Source organism: Mirounga leonina, unplaced genomic scaffold (genome assembly GCF_011800145.1).
Source record: "Mirounga leonina isolate KUSES-001 unplaced genomic scaffold, KU_Mleo_1.0 Mir_460, whole genome shotgun sequence".
NCBI classification, from domain to species: domain Eukaryota; kingdom Metazoa; phylum Chordata; class Mammalia; order Carnivora; family Phocidae; genus Mirounga; species Mirounga leonina.
The window spans coordinates 197262-217649 of record NW_023270765.1 but is presented as its reverse complement, the minus strand read 5'-3'; the positions used below and the strand labels follow the sequence as shown (position 1 = coordinate 217649).

The following is a 20388-nucleotide window of genomic DNA, read 5'->3' as shown; positions in this document are numbered from 1 at the left end:
CCCGGTCCTGCCTCTCTCTCCATCTTCACTCTAACTTGAGCTCCCTGTGTGGCTCCCTGAAGATGCTGTGCACCTCCTCCAGGACTCAGGAGTAATTAATGTCTCTATCTCCATTTCTCTTGTGCTCTGTGGATAACCTACAGCTCACCATGTGGCATTATGTTCCACTTAACAAAAGTTAATTTTAAAAAAAGTCATAATGATGAGTCTTACAGGACTAACCTCAAGATGTCAGTACAGTTGATTCCTTCTAGAGGTTCTGAAGGGAGCACCCCTTTCTTTACCTTTTTCAGATTCCAGTGGCCACCTATATTCCTTGGCTTGTGGCTCCTTCTCCCGTGTTCACACCACTCATGTCTTTTCTTCTCTTTTGCCGTCAAATTTCATTCTTCTTATAAGGACACTTGTGATTACATCTAGGGCCCACCTGGACAATCCAGGATATGCTCCTCATCTCATTATCCTTAACTTAATCCCATCTACAAAGTCCCTTTTGTCATGGAAGGAGTCACAAATTCTGGGAATTGGGCATTGATATCTTTGAAGCCCATTATTCAACCTACCACACTATACCTTCTGGCTCCCCCAAATTCATGTCCATTCCATATGCAAAATATTTGCACCCCACTCCAACATTCCTAAAAGTCTCCACCCATTATAGCACCAACTCAAGTCCAAAATCTCATCTATGTATCACCAGCTCAGAAGATCCAAATCTCATAATTTATATCATTAAACCAGGTCTGCATGCTCTCTAGGTGTAATCCACCCTGGGTCAAAATTCCACTCTGGGGAACTTGGGAAGATGGCGGAGCAGGAGGACCCTGAGCTCACCCCATCCCACATGTACAACTCAGTATCAGCCACATCCAAGTCAATAAACCTGAGAGCCATCCAAAGATGGGCAGAACAAACCCTCTGCTAAATACAGAGAAGAAGCAGCATCTGAATGGTTGGGAAGGTCGGAAAGGCAGAGGGAGGGACCTGTGCCCATGGCGAGGGCAGAGAAAACAGCCCCCGCAGGAGGGAGCTCATAGGGGGAAGACTAGTCCCCATGATGTTTGGCTTTAAAAACCAGAGGGGCTGAATTCCCTGAGTCTTTAACACCAGTGGGACTTGGAGCCTGGAGGGCGAGTGAGAGCTGGTTCATCACCTTGCAGAGACAGCAGCCTGCATGGAGACACAGCATTAAAACAGCAGTTTACACCGATTCCAGGGGCAAACAGGTCTGTTTATACTGAGTGCAGAGCATGCTGGGGACTTCTCTAAACGGAGGAAGTGGGCAGCTGCCATTTCCCCTCCCCTCCCCCTGCATTAACAGCTTCCGGGGGGCGGGGCTACACACTTACAGGGCTCTGGGCAAGTTTTGTTAAAGCTGACCTGGCTACCTGCCCCCAGCCTCTGCAGCACTTCAGGGATCCAGCGTTGGATTAGTAGGCCAGTCACTTTTTTAAAGATTTTATTTATTTATTTGACACAGAGAACACAAGCAGGGGGAGCGTCAGGCAGAGAGAGAGGGAGAAACAGCCTTCCTGCTGAGCAGGGAGCCCTATGCGGGGCTCAATCCCAGGACCCTGGGACCATGATCTGAGCCGAAGGCAGAGGCTTAACGACTGAGCCGCCCAGGCGCCCCAGGCCAATCACATTTTGCTACCACCTTGCTCACAAGATCCCTGGTGGGCATGTCCTCTCAGAGCCGGCCTGCCTGGGTCACACTCACACCACAGAGAGCAAGCACAGACCACAACAGGCAGAGGGTCAGTGCAGATGGCTGCACTGTTAGGAAGAGTGACTCACAGAACATCAGGGTGTAAGCAACATGCACGGGACACTCCAGAAGTACCAGGTCTGGGCGAGCAGGGGACACTGTCCTGCAGGGCACTCCTGGACCTCCTCTGCATGAAGTCACTACTTTCAAGAGCAGAGGACAGAGCTGACTTAGTCCACACACAGGAACAGAGAGAGGCAGACAAAACAAGGAGACAGAGAAATTTATCTCAATGAAACGAACAAGGCCATGGCCAGAGATGTAAGCAAAACAGATATAAGTAGAATGCTTGATAGAAAATGTAAAGTAGGGGCGCCTGAGTGGCTCAGTTGGTTAAGCGACTGCCTTTGGCTCAGGTCATGATCCTGGAGTCCCTGGATCGAGTCCCGCATCGGGCTCCCTGCTCGGCGAGGAGCCTGCTTCTCCTTCTAACCCTCCCCCCTCTCATGTACTCTCTCTCTCTCTCATTCTCGCTCTCTCAAATAAATAAATAAATCTTTAAAAAAATGTAAAGTAATGATCATACAGATACTCACTGGGCTTGAGAAAAGAGTGGAAGACATGAGTGAGACCAATATCCCTGATCAACATGGATGCCAAAATTCTCAGCAAGATCCTAGCCAATAGGATCCAACAGTACATTAAAAGGATTATTCACCACGACCAGGTGGGATTTATTCCTGGATGCAAGGTTGGTTCAACATCCGCAAATCAATCAATGTGATCGATCACATTAACAAAAAAAGAGACAAGAACCATAAGATCCTCTCAATTGATGCAGAAAAAGCATCTGACAAAGCACAGCATTCTTTCTTGATTAAAACACTTCACAGTGTAGGGATAGAGGGAACATACCCTCAATGTCATAAAAGCCATCTATGAAAAGCCCACAGAGAGTATCATTCTCAATGGGGAAAAACAAAGCTTTTTCCCCTAAGGTCAGGAACATGGCAGGGATGTCCTCTATCACCACTGCTATTCAGCATAGTACTAGAAGTCCTAGCCTCAGCAATCAGACAACAAAAAGATATAAAAGGCATCTGAATCAGCAAAGAAGAAGTCAAAGTTTCACTATTTGCAGATGACATGATCCTTTATGTGGAAAACCTGAAAGACTCCACCAAAAAATTGCTGGAACTGATACACAAATTCAATAAAGTCACAGGATACAAAATCAATGTACAGAAATCTGTTGCATTTCTATACACCAATAACAAAGCAGCAGAAAGAGAAATCAAGGAATTGATCCCATTTACAATGGCACTGAAAACCATAAGATACCTAGGAATAAACCTCACCAGAGAGGTAAAGGGCCTGTACTCTGAAAACTACAGAACTCTTGTGAAAAAAATTGAAGATGACAAAAAGAAATGGAAAAACATTCCATGCTCATGGATTGGAAGAACAAACATTGTTAAAATGTCTATACCACCAATGCAATCTACGTATTTCAATGCAATCAAAATACCATCAACATTTTTCACTGAGTTAGAACAATCCTAAAATTTGTATGGAACCACAAAAGACCCCAAATAGCCAAAGCAATCCTGAAAAAGAGAGCGAAGCAGGAGGACGTTACAAATTCTAGACTTCAAGCTCTATTACAAAGCTGTGATCACCAAGACAGCATGGTATTGGCACAAAAACAGACACACAGATCAATGGGACAGAATAGAGAGCCCAGAAATGGACCCTCAACTCTATGGTCAACTAATCTTTGACAAAGCAGGAAAGAATATCCAATGGAAAAAGGACAGTCTCTTCAATAAACAGTGCTGGGAAAATTGGACAGCCACATAGGGAAGAATGAAACTGGACCACTTTTTTACACCACACACAAAAATAAGCTTAAAATGGTTGAAAGACCTCAATGTGAGACAGGAGTCCATCAAAATCCTTGAGGAGAACACAGGCAGCAACCTCTCTGACCTTGACCTTAGTAACTTCTTTCAAGACACGTCTCCAAAGGAAAGGGAAACAAAAGCAAAAATGAACTATTGGGACTTCATCAAGATAAAAAGCTTCTGCACAGCAAAGGAAACAGTCAACAAAACCAAAAGACAACCAACAGAATGGGAGAAGCTATTCACAAATGACATATCAGGTAAAGGGCTAATATCCAAAATCTATAAAGAACTTATCAAACTCAACACCCAAAAAATACAAAGAAACCAATCAAGAAATGGGTGAAGACATGAACAGACATTTCTCCGAAGACATACAAATGGTCAACAGACACATGAAAAAATGCTCCACATCTCTTGGCATCAGGGAAATACAAATCAAAACCACAATGAGATACCAGTTCACATCAGTCAGAATGGCTAAAATTAATAGGTCAGGAAATGACAGATGTTGGCAGGGATGCAGAGAAAGGGGAACCCTCCTACACTGTTGGTGGGAATGCAAGCTGGTGCAGCCACTCTGGAAAACAGTATGGAGGTTCCTCAAGATGTTAAAAATAGAGCTACCCTATGACCCAGCAATTGCACCTACACCCCAATGTTCATGGCAGCAATGTCCACAACAGCCAAACCGTGGAAGGAGCCAAGATGTCCTTCAACAGATGAATGGATAAAGAAGATAAAGAAAATTTGCCCACAGCCCTGCACATACAGCCTTGGTGCAGGACTCTGGGCAAATTTTTTTAAATATATACAATGGAATTACTCAGCCATAAAAAGGAATGAAATCTTGCCATTTGCATCGACATGGATGGAGCTAGAGGGTATTATGCTGAGTGAAATAAGTCAGTCAGAGAAAGACAATTATCATATGGTTTCACTAATATGTGGAACTTAAGTAAGAAAACAGATGAACATATGGGGAGGGGGGAAAAGAAAAATGGAGAGAGGGAAACAAGCCATAAGTGACTCTTAACAATGGAGAACAAACTGAGGGTTGCTGGAGGGGAAGGGGTGGGGGGAGGGGGTAACAGGGTGATGGGCATTAAGGAGGGCACATGTTGTGATCAGCACTGGGTGTTATATCCACTAAATTCTACTCCTGAAACCAATATTACACTCTGTGTTAACTAACTAGAATTTAAATAAAAACTTGAAACAAAGAAACCAATTTGCAAACCTGAAGGTGAAAAGGGAATTATCCTTTCCACTCAGTTAGAGTCCATGAGATACTCCAAAACCCAGCCCCCGCCTGTGGTGCTCATACAAGCTGAGGACGACGTCATTCCTGCAGATCCTACCATCACTGCCTTCCTGGCACTTGGGATGCAGCCTGGGACATTGCTAACACCTTCTTTTCTACAGACCACCAAACAGGGCTAGCGCTTCTTAAGTTACAAGTCATGCGAAGTACTCTTACTCTACTTCCACAGAGGTTTCAAAGCAATCTGTAACATGCTGAGCGTGGGCTAAGTAAACTTCAGCACAGTGTAAGTTCCTGGTAGGGCACTGATAGCAGCCTCCAGTGCAGAACCTGCTTAGATCACGTCGCATCCCTGTTTAAGGCTGGGTGGTCCTCGAGGGAAGATGAAATCCAGAGCCCTAGGTCTCTCTCAGGAAGGACTAGACATTGCACATGCTAGAACGGATGGACGGGTAGTCTTACTTCCTCCAATTACAAAGAAAAAGTGCCGCCACCTTCCTGCCAGTATCTGATTAACCTCTTTGGGTACTGGAGGTAAAACATCCCATGACTTTGTACCAAATCCCCAGACAAGCGACGCAGTTTGAATGGGACCCTGCTAACAAGGAGCTTGGGAGGCACCTAAGCAGCGGTAACGCGAGCCGTGCCACTGGGGGCTGCCTCCTTCAGTACTAGAGTTGTGATCACTGACTGCAGCCTCTGCCCCCCGATCTTGTGAGCCCAAGTCGGCCTCCCTACCGGCGGGTACAGCCCCTGCAGTGTGCTCCTGAGCCAGAGGGTCATCTTGCCAGTGGGAAGATGATCAGTCTCCAACCAGGCATCCTCATCTGCTCTGGGTTCTGCTGTGGGGCAAGCATAGGTAACTTTTCTTTCTTTTCTTTTTTTAAGATTTTATTTATTTGTTTGACAGAGAGAGGGCCCAAGCACAGGGAGTGGCCGGCACAGGAAGACACAGGCTCCCCGCCGAGCAAGGAGCCCGATGCGGGACTCGATCCCAGCACCCTGGGATTGCAACCTGAGCCAAAGGCAGATGCCTAACTGACTGAGCCACCCAGACGTCCCTATAGGTAACTTTTCTATTTTATTTTTAATTTTAATTTTTTAAAATTTTTTTTAAAGATTTTATTTATTTATTTATTTGACAGAGAGAGACACAGCGAGAGAGGGAACACAAGCAGGGGGAGTGGGAGAGGGAGAAGCAGGCCTCCCGCCGAGCAGGGAGCCCGATGTGGGGCTCGATCCCAGGACCCTGGGATCGCGACCTGAGCCAAAGGCAGACGCCTAACTGACTGAGCCACCCAGACGTCCCTATAGGTAACTTTTCTATTTTATTTTTAATCTCCATATGCTTTGCTAATTTTCTCGGTTTAAAAAATTTTTAATAGCAAGGCATTCACATGATTCTACAATCAAACAATAAGAAGTTTTACAAATATTTCTGCCCTAACATTATGTGTGCATTCCTGAAAAAAAAATTCACAAACTCCAAAATGTCCACAAAAAGAATAGGGCTTATAGGGGAAATAGTGTTTTGGCAGCCAACTCAAAATCTACACATCTCTATGATCATAACACCAACAAAATGGTAACAATTGCAGTAAAAATACCAGCATAGTTTGGAAAAGACACATTGGACACCTAATAGATAAAGATTATAACATGAAATAAAGGACTTTGCTGATATAAAAGGAAAACATAAAGACACCTTGAGACTGTGAGGAAAGATGGAAGCTGGTGGTTCATGCAGACAATGCAGAGTGACATCCCCATCAGAAGTTCCAGGATGAGCAGTTGAGGTTTTGCACAAAATGAAGGTGCCAATGAGACTCTGGCTCACCATTTTGTGTTTGTGATCTGAAGGGGCACCTTCTCCACAATAGCCAAACTGTGGAAAGAGCCCAGATGTCCATCAACAGACGAATGGATAAAGAAGATGTGGTATATATATACAATGGAATATTATGCAGCCATCAGAAAGGATGAATACCCACCTTTATATCAACGTGGATGGAACTAGAGGGTATTATGCTAAGTGAAATGTCAACCAGAGAAAGACAAGCATCATATGATCTCACTGATATACGGAATTTAAGAAACAAGGCAGAGGATCATAGGGGAAGAGAGGGAAAAATAAGAGAAACCAGAGAGGGAGACAAACCATAAGAGACTCTCAATCATAGGAAACAAAGTGAGGGTCGCTGGAGGGGAGGGCGTGGGGCGATGGGGTAACTGGGTGATGGACATTAAGGAGGGCATGTGATGTAATGAGCACTGAGTGTTATATAAGACTGATGAATCACTGAATTCTACCTCTGAAACGAGCAATACACTATATGTTAATTAATCGAATTTAAGTAAAATAAGTAAAATTTTAAAAAACTGATGACACACGCATGCAGAAAGTGAAACAGAATGCTGCCTGATGGGGAACTGATCTAGATGGTGGAGGAAGGCCGTCGGAGATGGCAGCGGAAGCGACTGGCAAGAAGGGGCAGCCGTGCAAGGCGCTGGGGCAGAGCGAGAGAGGAGCGGGGCCTTCCTGTGTCTGACGGCGCTGGGGCGACAGCAGCCTGTCTGGAGCCGGGGCAAGCGACCTCCCCGGCTGCACGATGCCCAGAACGGCCTCTGAGTGGGGCTAGTCCGTGCTAGGCACGCGGGGGAGAGATCCGGGGCCCGAAGCCACAGCCTTCTTCCTCAGCACCATGTGGAAGAGCAGGTGCTGAGACCACACCCAGAGCGCAGGCCTGCCCGAGTGCTGTCCAGTAGGTGAGGTCCACCCCGCCCCCCGCCCCCCGCCCCCGAGGAGACCGAAAGCGAGAGAAGACGGCCCTGCGTGGGGGCGGAGACCGAGGTGTACGAATGAGGGCGTGTAGCTCTCGTCCCCCGCCCGCGACACCGCCGCGCTTTAAACCCAGCACTTTCGCTTCAAATTCCCGCCCCAGCCCGCGAGAGGGGCGGAGGCCGGCCGGGCTCTAGGGTTCAGGACCCCGAAGCCCACCCTCTTACCCCGCCGAGGCGGCCGGCCCGCGCCCTCTCCGGGACCTCCCGACCACCCTTCCGGGCAGGAGCAGGTAGGTGGCTGGCGCAGAGACCCTTTCCCGCCCCTCCCGGACCCCGCGCAGCCTGGGGAGCCGGGACCAGGGGTGGCGGCCGGGGTGCGCCGGAGCCCGGGAGCCCTCCCCAGCGAGGGCGAGGGGATCCGAGTGCCCCGTCCAGCCGCCAGGACGGAGACAGCCGCACGGGGCTGGGCCCGGGCCCCCACGCTCTTGGGACCTCGCTCTTCCCTTCTGTGGAATGGGGACAATCATGCCGCCCTGTTCAGGGTATTTTAGGTAAAGCTCCTCACTCATCGCAGGCGCTTCGAAAAGGGTACTTAATTTTTGCAAGTAACCCCCTTGAAGTACGTGCTTGCTAAAGGCCTTCCGGGTTCAGGAAGCAAAATTAGGCCAGGCTGGGGGCAGGGAGTCCGATTTAATGCTGAGCATCCGGCGAGCCCCAATCCGCCGCAGAGCCGCCCTCCGACACGATCCAGCGCAGGGGGAGGGCAGGGGGTCCTGGCCTCCGAGCCCCGCGAAGAGCCCCAGCTAGGCCTCCGACTGCGCTCCCCTCCACCTCCCCGGGAGCGCGCCCTGCCGCCCCACCCGGCTGCGGCTCCCGCGCACCCTGGCTCCGCCCGGTCTCAGGTCCCTGCGCTCGGGCCCCTGCCGCCTCGCCCCCTGCAGAGGCCCACGGACTTGCCCAGTGATCGGTGACGTCGGGGAGGCTCGCGCTCCCATTGGGAGGCGGCGATTGGCAGGGGCCAATCCGGGCGCTGATCCGGGGAGCAATCTCGGAGCCGCGCTCGGCGGAGCCGGGAGGCCGCGGGGCGGGGACGCGACCCGGAACCGGCCGCTGCGGGAGAGGGGGGCCCCCCCGTCCGGCGCTCGCGGCCCGGAGCTCGGCAGCGGGGTGAGTCGGGGGCGTCGGGCGCGGGAGGGGCGAGGCGGAGGGCAAGGGGCCACCCGCCGCGGCGCGCGCGCTGGGCCCCGGCCGGCCTCCTGCCCGGAGCGCCCGCGGGTGCCCGCCCCCCCCCCCCAGGGGCGCTGCGGGGGGCTGTGCAGTAAAGCAGGTCGGCCACCTGTCCTCGGAGCCGTGCACTAACTCCCTCCACCAGCCGGGAGCGCTCTTCCTGATTATCGGCCCCTGCTTGGCCTGCGAGAAAGGACCGGATTCCCGCCGCACTCCGGATCCTGACCCCACCATGAAGATGGGGGAACGACATCCGGTCATGCATGCCGCAAATAGTGCGGGGACCCTGCCCGAGCCTCCCCCAAGTTTAGAAGAAGCAGGTCTTTTGAAAAATAGGCTTTATAGGTTTTCTTCCCCAGATTACATTTTTTCTTCTGAATAGATTTGTTTTAGAACAACTTTAGGTTTATAGAGAAATTGCAAAGATAGTAGAGTTCCCACGTATTCCAAACCTTTTCCCCCTTTATTAACATCTGACGTTCGTATGGTGCATTTGTTACGATTAATGAGCCGATATTGATCTGTTATTATTGGCCCAAGTCGTCCTTACTCCTGCTGACTGAGTTTTCACCTAAGCACCGGTTTCCGTGTGGTGATCCCGTCCAGGTTACCAGGCTACATTTGGTCGGCATGTCCCATGAGGCTCCTCTTGGCTCTGGCCGCTCATACTTGTTTGGGATGATCTTGACAGTTTTGAGGAATGCTCCTCGAGTGTATTGTGGGGTGCCCCTCTGCGGGAATTTGATGTCTGTTTCCTAAGACCAGTCTTCAGTTTACTGGGGGGACGACTACTGCGGTAGGTTGCCCGGTGATGGCCTGGCGTCAGGGGTGCGTGCTGTCCACACGATTTAGGACGTGGTGTTGATCGTGGTCACCTGAGAAAGTGTTTGCCAGTCTCTCGGCTGTACAGTTACTGTATTTAGCCCTGTTTCGTAGCATGCTCTTTGGAAAGAAGTGACTGTGCAGCCCATACTGAAGGAGGGGACAGTACGCTCCTCCTCCTCGAGGACAAGTAGCTACACCTAGTATTTGGAATTCTTTGCATGGGAGATTAGTCTCTCTTGTCCTTATTTATTAACTTATTCAGTCCTTTATCATCAGCACGGACTCATGGATATTTATTTTATACTTTGGGTTATAATCCAATCCTACTTTATTTTGTTGCTCAAATTGTTGTAGCTTTGGTTACAGGGGGCTCTTTCAAGTTGGGTCCTGTGTCCTTCCCAGCGAGTATTTTTATAGAGCTTTTTGCTGTTGAAGGCACTTTGACTGGGGGGCTTCCATTGAACACCAAACAGTGTGATTATTTCCCTCCTTGAGAGGTAAGGAAACGGAGGCCCAGGAGAAAGTGACATCTTAGCCGTCCCTTTCCTACAAGGGAGTGACAGGCTGGTGTCATACTATCCCCAGAAAGCATTGCAAGCCGCAGAAGGAAGTCCATGGTCCGGACTGAAGCTTCTTGGCGTGACTTCAGACTTAGGCCCTGGGATCAGAATGGGAAGACAGTGGCTTCGGAAACAAAGGCTTAATTTGACTGTTATCCAGGAGAAAGTACAGCTCGCCAGATTGGTAGACATGAAATGTTGACCTTTTCCCCAAAACAGTGTGTGTGGAGGGAGGCAGGGGAAGATCTGGGAAATGTTTGTGGTCAAGAACATCTAATCGGAGGGGGCCTTCTGCAGAAGCAAGATTGTGAAGTGGGCAAAAGAAGCCTGTGGGGGTGGGGGGATGAAGGAGAGGATGGAGGCATGGAGTAACTCTGTGCCAGGTCCTGGAGATGGAGGACCAGTGAGGAATGTGCTTGGGTTCACCTTCTGGTGGGGGGAGGTGGGTAACCATGTCAGCTGTTGGTAGTAATGACCCGCGTGGAGTGCAGAGCTGTGGGAGCCTCCCCAGGGGAGAGCCATTCAGCTGGAAGGTGGGATGGACACCGCGGGGGCGGGGCACCTCACGCGGTGCTGATTCAAGCTGTCCAGGATGCGCTGGAACAAAGACCGTGTGCAAGCACAGGGGGTGGGGCTGGGGGCCCTGGAGAAGGAGCTGGTGTTAGGCTGAGGCCACAGTGCCGGCCAGATCGTGGGGACTGTGTGGGCCCTGCGGAGTCCTGACCACAGCTAAGACTGAAGCAGGAGAGGGACAGGACGAGAGCTGTGTGTTCGAAAGACCAGCCCAGTGGCGCCTTGTAGGAGATAAGGCTACATTCCACCAAATCTAAGATGCAGTCAGTTTATATATGTTCCATATAGAAAGCATGTCTTTCTAGGTCAGTTAGAGTATGCTACGGATCACGTTTCAGAGATGCTGAAATGCAATGACATGGATATCTTACATTTGAGGAAAAGCTGTACCCCCCTTTGCCAGTTCTTAGATCCCTCCTTGCGCTGGGAAATGAATGGTCAGAATAGCTCCGTCTCACTAACCCGTAGATGGTAAGTTCCAGGCTCCACCTATGATCTTGAAAGAGCTAGCTCTGATAAGCACGCTTTGTCCTGCCTGATAGCCAAATTGTCGAAAACCAGCACAGAGGATGCCTGACCTAAAGATTTCATCTGTGTTTATTGGTTGCGCTCGATAACGGCCATGACTTTAGGTTGCACACTGAATATGCTCATGTGCTCACCCCACATTTATTTCAGTTTGCCTACGAAGGGTCTAGATGCCCCCTCCACCCCCATCTCTTCGTGGTGATCCTGAGCTGGTCAAAGGTCAAGAATGTATCCCCCAAGCTGCACAGCTGAGTCACTGCATTGGGGTGAAAATCTGGGTTTTGGTGCTAACCCGGGAGTCTTCATTGTCAACTTTGGTTAGGGTAACAGCCAAGGATGGAGGAAGGTTCTGATTGTGTCTCTCGAGCTGTGGGAAGGGGCCATGACGGCTGAGAGCGGCTTGGAGATCTGTCAGGTCCTGGCCAGGCATTCCACCCGTGGGGCCAGAGAGGGCCAGAGAGGGAGCCGCCACTGGGTGTCTACCTTTGTCTAGATAAATAGGTGGATTTTTTTTGTTTTTGCACAAATTCTTTGTATATTTCAGCCTTCAATAATGTCCTGTGCTGTATCAGTCAGGATTCCTTTTTTTCCAGGTGACACACAGGTGCAAGCTAGCTGAGCATAAAGGGCATTTATTGCCTTGTACGAAGGCACAGTTCAAGGGTCGATCTAGCTTCAGGCACTGCTCGATACAGGGTTTTACAAGATGCCATGAGGATCCAGTTTCTTCTGCTTCATCTCTGGGTTGGCTTCATTCTCAAACAGGCTAGCCCTCTGCTTAGCAATATCGCTCTTGCATCTCCAAACCAGATTGACGTCACCTCTTGCAAATTCTCGAGAAACCACAGAATCTTTCCCCCCTGTCTCAACCAGGTCTCCTTGTGACTAGCAGACTTGAGTCATATCCTAACCTCTGAAGCAAGCACGGAGGTCAGGGAGGCATCCGACTCATTCTCTTGCTCCACCCTTGAGCTGAGGGAGAGCTATGGCCTAAGTACCTGATCAAAGCTGGCAAAGTTAGTAAGGGAAGGAAGAATGGAAGCTGGGCGGACCCCTCCCCAAAGATAAAGCCTTTACAGCACTCCTGCTTGGAGCAGGGAGCCCAGTACCATCCCGCTGCCATCCCCTGTAGACTGGCACACATGTCAACGCCGACATAGCAGGTTGGTAGCCCATGGCCTGCCGCTTGGAACGTACACTGCTACAGTCAGTGTGGGAACAGGGTGGCCTGATCTGGTCAAGGACGCATCTGCTTGCTTGTGTGAACCAGGACACATGCACAAACCTTCACCGAACAGTGTTTGTCATTGTCCCAAACAGGAAACGGTCGGTGGCCGTGAGAAGTAGCCTGCAGGCACACCTCGTCTTCCTGTGCTCTGGAGACACCGTGTGTGTTACGAAGGGGGCGGTTCGTGGCGGCCCCGCCACGGGCAAGTCTGTCGGGCCCACTTTACAGGAGCTGTTTCTGGCTTCGTGTCTCTGTGTGTCTCACAGTATTTCACACCTGTGCGATATTATTATAGTTGTCATGGGGATGTGTGATCAGGGATTCCAGTGCACTGAATGCTCAGGTTACAGTTAGCAGTTTTTAGCAATAAGGTATTTCTTTTTTTTTTTTTTAAAGATTTTATTTATTTATTTGACAGAGAGAGACACAGCGAGAGAGGGAACACAAGCAGGGGGAGTGGGCGAGGGAGAAGCAGGGGGAGTGGGTGAGGGAGAAGCAGGGGGAGTGGGTGAGGGAGAAGCAGGGGGAGTGGAAGAGGGAGAAGCAGGGGGAGTGGAAGAGGGAGAAGCAGGGGGAGTGGGAGAGGGAGAAGCAGGGGGAGTGGGAGAGGGAGAAGCAGGGGAGGTGGAAGAGGGAGAAGCAGGGGGAGTGGGAGAGGGAGAAGCAGGCTTCCCGCCGAGCAGGGAGCCCAACGCAGGGCTCGATCCCAGGACCCCGGGATCGTGACCTGAGCCGAAGGCGGACGTTTAACGACTGAGCCACCCAGGTGCCCCGAGCAATAAGGTATTTCTTAATCCCAAGATTTGTATATTGTTTTGTAGACCTAACGCGATCGCACACTTCATAGACTACCACATAGTGTAAACACAACTTTCCTGTGCACTGGAAAACAAAAGCCCCCTGGGCTTGCTCTGTTGCGATATTCACTCCATTGTGCTGGTCTGGGACTGAGCCTCTGGTATCTCCAAGGTAGAATTATAGTGTCAAAAAGCAATGAAAATGAACAGAACCAGCTCATGGTCACATGAATGAGCCACACAAACATGATGTTCATACGCGCCCCTGCAAACAAATGCAACACGATTGCATCCATCTGCAGCCCAAAACCAGGGAAGATAAACTGTCACAGATGAATGCACAGCTCGGTGTAGCAGGAGGGTGGGGGTGACGAGCATCACCATGTACGCCCCCACCACATCTCTCAGACCCGGGGCTCCGTGGCTGGTGCAGCCCGCTGCTCGGGGCACAGGGAGAAAGCGCCTCTCTCCCTAGCCGTGAGCATCCTGTCGGAGAGATCGCTTGCCCTCGCTCAGCACACCATAGGAAGCGTGTTGTGTGCATCCTATGCTCTGGGCCAGGCACAGTGCTGGCTTCTGCAGATAAGGCAGACACCGTCTGTGTCCACACACGATACAGAGAGCTGTGGAAAACAGGTGACTGTACTGATTAGCAGCCTCAGCCCTGCAGAGACATGCGCAGGGCAGTGTGGGGTGCTTTCGGGCTTTGTGGGGGGAGAGCGTGTGGCCTCAGCCTGTCAGGACGGACTGGCCAGAGGAGGTGGCTGTCAGCTGGTACTTCGGGCTGGGACAGGACTGGTGTTCACTGCAGACGGAATAGCATTTTCAGAGGGCTCGGGCGGGAGCGAGCGCAGCACCTTTTGAGGCGTGGAGAGGGTTCTGGTTTGGCCTGGGGTCAGGTCTGGGTGGGGAGTGGCAGGAAATGAGCCTGCAGACAAGATCCCTGGAAGGAGCTCTGGCTTTACCCCGAGCGGCAGAAAGCCTTGGAGGGGTTCTAACCAGGGTGGCCACGTGAGCACATGGGCATTTGAGCACGTGGCAGGGTATGTGTGTTTGGGGGTGAAGGCCGGCCTCAGCAGTGGAGAGGGGAGCTGCACGTACGTTGGGAAACCCTTGAGGGTCGTGTCACCCCCACAATCAGCTGCGGTCCCAGCTCCTGAAGGCTCAACATGCTAGAGTTTGCCCTGTTCCTTCCCTGCGCATCCCCAGTGCCTGGCACATAGTAGGCGCCCAGCACGAATCTGTGAACTCTCGGATGAGCTCTGCTACTTAGAGCCCCTCTGTGGCACCCCAGAACCCATGCCTTGCCCCGCTGAGCCCTGTGGACATCTCCGCGGTTTGGAGCGTGTCTCGTGCTGGCCCCAGGGCCATGTGCGGCCTCCCTATGCTCCAGAGTCCCGCTGAGCCCCGGCCCTGCAGGGGAACCATCACCCACCCATGACCTCAGGAATGCACCGTCCGCAGGCCTGCGTCCCCCAGACTGCCCGGCTCACGGCCACGGCTGGACACTCTGAGGGCCAGGCCTACGGCTGCTCGTCTGTAACCAGAATTCTGTCCTCTCCAGGCCTGGGAGAGACGTCACAGACGCTGACTTTGAGGAGAATTTGCTTATTTCCGGTTAAGAAATGGGGCTTCACCTGAGCCCCAGGAGCCCTAAGTGGGCTTCCCACAGGGACTGGAGCCCTCAGCTGGGTGCTCTGATGGTGAGAAAGAAGGGCCTACAGTTCAGAGCCCGAGTGTGGGCACGAGAAGCAGCCTGGAGGCCAGAGCGCAAACCATGGCCCTCCGCTCACTTCTCTGGGCCATGAAGTCCACGGCTGGCATTCGGTGGCTCCTGGGTCCCTTCCGTGGCACCTAGGGGAGGGTGTGGGGCAGCAGAAGCCACGGAACGCTGAAGGAGAGCTTATTACCTGCTAGGCCAGACGTTGGCAGCTACTAAGAAAAACGGGGCCAGGTGCTGCCGTCCGGTCTGCCGTCAGGCTGTGGCAGGGGTGGGGCGAGGAGCGTGTGTGCCCAGAGGCGTGGACGCCGACCCCAGTGCCTCCTTCAGCTAGTTCCTGCAACCCCAGCCATCCTCTTGGGCAAGAATCGTGCCCGGCTCCCACATCTGGAACGTGCTGCTTGCATCCTGCCGCCTGACCAGATGCTGGCATGTACAGAGGGGCTTTCCTGAGATCAGGGAACGAGGAGGGTGCGGGAGAGGAGACCCGGACGGGTGGGGGCGTCTCCAGTGCTGCTCTGCAGAATCGCACCCAGCCTCCGGCTTCTTGAAGGACAGAAGAGCCGCCCACACCGGAGCGGGGATGCATGGCCTCTGCCCCGAGGGCCCCCATGGGATGATCCCTGGTTTCCGAATTCTCACCTGGGGCAGGGCAGTGGGTGGGCTATGTGGTCTTGGAGGCTCTTTCCAGCTCCGGTTCTCTGTGGTTCCTGTGTGCCCCAGAGTCAGGCGTGGAGAGCGGAATGACGGTCACCCCTACTCTGGAAGCCTGCGAGATAACCAGGATGTTCCAGAAGCATGAAGTGATAGCGGGCAGGGTGTAGGGGAGTTTCCGGGGGGTCGGTGTTTCGCGGGCTCCGAATGTGTGGGTGGTGAGCAGACTTTCTGGCCTGCCCCGGCTCCCACACCAGCAGCCCCGTCCTCGGCGTCTACACTGGCGTGCCCACACTGTCCAGCTTGAGAAGTGCATCCACGCGCATGGCCCCGTCTGAGCTTCCTGGTGTCCCATGGACCGGGGCATCCTAGCCTTGCGGCCCCCTGGGCAGGGCCCCTGAGCCGCTCCTGGACCTCGCTGAGCCTCAGTTTTCTCAGAAGAGCGTCCTGAGCGATAAATAACGTGGACGTGGATGTGGACGTGGCAGATGAGGCGGGTCCTGAGTGAGTGCTGGTCACGCAGCCCTGGGTCGTTGGAGCCCAGGCCTTGTGTGCTTGCAGCAGGCATCCGAGCGGGGGACTGCGCGTAGGGGGTGCTCGCACACCAGCAGCTCCATGCTGAGCGTTGCGTCCAGTTCCTCGGAAGCACGGAGCACCGAGCTTCTGCCACGTGGCAGCACCCTGATGGCTGTCAGTGACCGTGACGTCTTTCCAGTACACACCCTCGTCCGCATTCTTTTCAGGACGGCAGAAAACTAGAGCCTCGTCCTCAGAAAGTTTCTCCAACACCGTGTGTGGTTTTGTTGAGCTATTTAGAAGTAACCGCCCCCAGCTCAAAGTACTGCTGCGTGCTTCGCCTGCAGACGGACGTTCCCACTCATGACCTCGGTAAACACGTTAGAAATTAACAGTTTCGGGCGCCTGGGTGGCTCAGTTGGTTAAGCGACTGCCTTCGGCTCAGGTCATGATCCCGGGGTCCTGGGATCGAGTCCCGCATCGGGCTCCCTGCTCAGCGGGGAGTCTGCTTCTCCCTCTGACCCTCTTCCCTCTCGTGCTCTCTGTCTCTCATTCTCTCTCAAATAAATAAATAAAATCTTTAAAAAAAAAATTAAAAAAAAAAGAAATTAACGGTTTCCTAATGTGATCCAGTACCCAGCCTTTGGTCAGACTTCTCATTTTATACCTTTTTAAAACAAAACAGGATCCAGTCAAGGTATTTGCCTTTGGCTGTTTTTTCTCATTGGTCTTATTAAGTCAAGAACAATCTTTTTTCATGACATTGACTTTTTTTTTAAGATTTATTTATTTATTTGAGAGCGAGAGCGTGCCAGGTGGGGAGGGGCAGAGGGGGACTTCAGCAGACTCGGCGCTCGGCGTGGAGCCCGACACAGGGCTCCCTCCATCTCAGCATCCTGAGATCACCACCCGAGGCAAAACCGAGAGTCGGAGGGTCGCTGACTGCGTCCCCAGGCGCCCCCATGACGCAGGCCAGCCGGTTGTCCCGTGGAACGTCCCGTATTCTGAATTTGTCTGTTTCCTCATGACGTGGTACAGCACAGCTCTCTATCCCTCGTATTTTCTGTACCTCGGAAGTTAAGTCTGAAGGCTCGGTTAGGTCCATTCAGGTCGGTTTTGGCAGGATGACTTCTAAGGGGATGTCGTGTCTCCACATGGTGCCATTTTGGGAAGCAGATACCAGCTGGTGCCTCTGAGCGCTGTGGGTTTGGTCACTGCTCGGGGTGATCGCAGGTCTCTGCGTTGTCAAGGTTCATCCGGAGGCCATCACTGGGCAGTACTTGGCAGCGGGGACGTGTCCCCTCTGCCCTTCATGGTCGGACCAGCCACTGATGATAAAGAGGGTTGCAGGGCGGTGTGCCGCAAATCCCCTCCTACACTGATGGGCCGGCGTGGTTCTGTAATCCTAGACCGTTTCATGCGTCTCGTACACATGGGATCATTGTCCTACGGTGAGGAGCACCTGCTGTACGGGACGGGGTCAGGTCTTGTGTGGACGGGGGCTGTGGCTGAGCTCTGCCCACAGCAGTCACACCACCGGCCCCAAAGACAGCACGTGCCGCCCCCCAACAGGGACAGAGACACATGGCCTCTGCTTTTCAGCTTGCAAGCTGCTCGGCAGAGTCACAGCCCCCAGGGATCCCCAGCACCGGCCACTGTCCTCTTTGTGTCGGGACTGAGGGCTCGGGGTCAGGTGATTCCCTCAGCAGAGAGTTGCATGAGGCTGTTCCTGGGATCGGTTACCGCCTGGCTAACATCCTAGACACTGTACTGTCTCCACGTCCCAGTTAAATCCCGTAATTCCTTCACGTGGGCCCTGTGTGCACATGACCCCTCTTCGGGTCCCACGCCTCCAAGTCCCTGCTGGTGTGTCCAGTCAGCAGTGTCTGTAGAGTTCTGCAGTTACAAAGCACGTTTGTCTGACTGCATCCACTGTCCAGGAGTAGACCCTGCTTCCTGTCGTCTCTGTCTGGGGTTCCCCTGCAGCTCCTTCCTGTCGCCGCCGGGGAAGGGCCGCAAGGCCACCGGGCTCTCGGTGGTGGACCTCCCGCATCCACAGTCAGCAGCAGCACTGACTTGCCCGTGGCCCCCGTGCTCCCTTCCTGCCCCGGCCGCTGGCTGCCCTCTGTGGGTCCCAGTCCCCACCCCGCGAGGACTGGCACCCAGAGCCCGAGTCACTGCGACTGCTTCAGCCTCACGTCCTCTCTCGCTGCCACTGTGCATTCCCACCGTGCTCTGTCCGGGCTTACAACTCTCGCCAGGTCCGGGAGCCAAGGGCTCTGGCTTCCTTCCCGGACCCCCCTCTGGACTCTCTGGCTCAACCCGCTTAGCAAGCCCTGAAGGTAAGTATCACTGTCCCCATTTTACGATGGATAAACCGAGGCTCAGAGCCCGTAAGAGGTTTCTGTGGGCGCGCGGAACCGGGGCAGCCCTGCGGAGGCTCCTCGGACAGGCCGTGGGCCAGGGCTGCCGAGGTCGACGGGGCTGAGGTCCTGTGTGTGGTGCGTGCCGTGCTCCCGCCGAGGGCCAGATCCGCAGCAGCGGGTCACAGGACGGCCCGCTGGGGGCCCCCACACTGGTGTCCTTCCCGGGCCTGCCGGCACGCTGCGTCTACGGGGAAAGGGAACGAGACCAAAACCACGGCACAGCCCGGGGACACGTCTGTTCGGGGGCGCCAGGGCTCGGAGTGCCCGTGCTTCCTGAGTCTGGCCTGACAACCCCGTGCCCTCAGTCCTGGCGACCCGCAGCCTGGAGAGGCCTCCTGGCTCTGGTGCCCCACCCCACGGACTCTTGTGCCCCACAGCTGAGGGAGTGCAGTGCAGACACGGAGGCGTGGGCGAGGTGACACATCTCCAGGTGTCTCACTGTGTCGTCACGAGTGCCTCTGAGCGTCTCCCAGCAGGTGGAAGGACGGGCCTCAGGCGGCTCTGCTCCCAGCAGCAGGTACCGGCTAGCGGCGCTGTGCTCCCCGCTCGCCCCGAGCACCCTCTCTGGGCCTTGGTTCCCGTCTGCACTCGGTGCGGTCCTTCACTCGGACACCGAGCCTCGTAGGAGCGGAGGAGTGTCTGTTGCCTGCCTGACTGGTTTCTGGAGCTGGGGGCCCGTGTGCGCGGCCGCCTCTGCCCCTCCACTGGGCCTGCTCTTGACTCCGTGTCTGGTCTCCCAGGACGCGAAGCGCCCCCGAGCCAAGGACGCCATGGCCACGTCAGCGCCCCTGCGCAGCCTGGAGGAGGAGGTCACCTGCTCCATCTGCCTCGATTACCTGAGGGACCCCGTGACCATCGACTGCGGCCACGTCTTCTGCCGCAGCTGCATCACCGACGTCCGCCCCGTGTCGGGGGGCCGCCCCGTCTGTCCCCTCTGCAAGAAGCCGTTCAAGAAGGAGAACATCCGGCCCGTGTGGCAGCTGGCCAGCCTGGTGGAGAACATCGAGCGACTGAAGGTGGACAAGGACAGGCAGCCGGGAGACGTGGCCCGGGAGCAGCCAGATGCCAGGCTGTGTGAGCGGCACCGGGAGAAGCTGCATTACTACTGCGAGGATGACGGGAAGCTGCTGTGCGTCATGTGCCGCGAGTCCCGGGAGCACAGACCCCACACGGCCGTCCTCGTGGAGAAGGCCGCCCAGCCCCACAGGGTAAGCACGCCCCTCCCGGGGGCGAGGCCTGGCGCGGACCCTTCGGAAGGCTTCTGGCCAGCCCAGGGCTCAGCCTGAGTCCACCTGTGCCCGCGGCTTGTCTCTCCGCAGGAAAAAATCCTGAACCACCTGAGTACCCTAAGGAGAGACAGAGACAAAATTCAGGGCTTTCAGGCCAAGGGAGAAGCGGATATCCTGACTGCACTGGTAAGTGGGGCTGTTAAGAGAGAGCCTGAGGCCATTGGCCATGTGGAGCAGAAGCTAGGAGGCTGAGTGGTGGAGGCCCTGCCGGGACACTGAGCGGTGGAGGCTGAGCGGTGGAGGCTGAGCAGTGGAGGCTGAGCGGCGGAGGCTGAGTGGTGGAGGCTGAGCAGTGGAGGCTGAGTGGTGGAGGCACTGCCAGGAGGCTGAGCGGTGGAGGCACTGCCGGGAGGCTGAGCAGCAGAGGCTGAGTGGTGGAGGCCCTGCC

At 53.9% G+C, this 20388-nt stretch overlaps 1 protein-coding gene across 4 annotated transcripts in view; it reads left to right on the top strand.

Moving 5' to 3' along the window:
• Positions 1 to 7553: 7553 nt before the first annotated feature.
• Positions 7554 to 20388, top strand: part of LOC117999718 (tripartite motif-containing protein 26) — a 21738-nt gene continuing 8903 nt past the window's right edge. The window contains exons 1-3 of one of the 4 annotated variants that reach the window (XM_034989067.1): positions 7554 to 7642; positions 19452 to 19919; positions 20031 to 20126. In XM_034989067.1, coding sequence (XP_034844958.1) covers positions 19482 to 19919; positions 20031 to 20126 — 534 coding nt within the window. In that variant the 5' untranslated portion in view covers positions 7554 to 7642; positions 19452 to 19481. Of the gene's footprint in view, positions 7643 to 7739; positions 7948 to 8015; positions 8825 to 16856; positions 19229 to 19451; positions 19920 to 20030; positions 20127 to 20388 lie in introns of those variants that run through there. The other 3 variants (XM_034989064.1, XM_034989065.1, XM_034989066.1) reach the window with 3 other exon arrangements.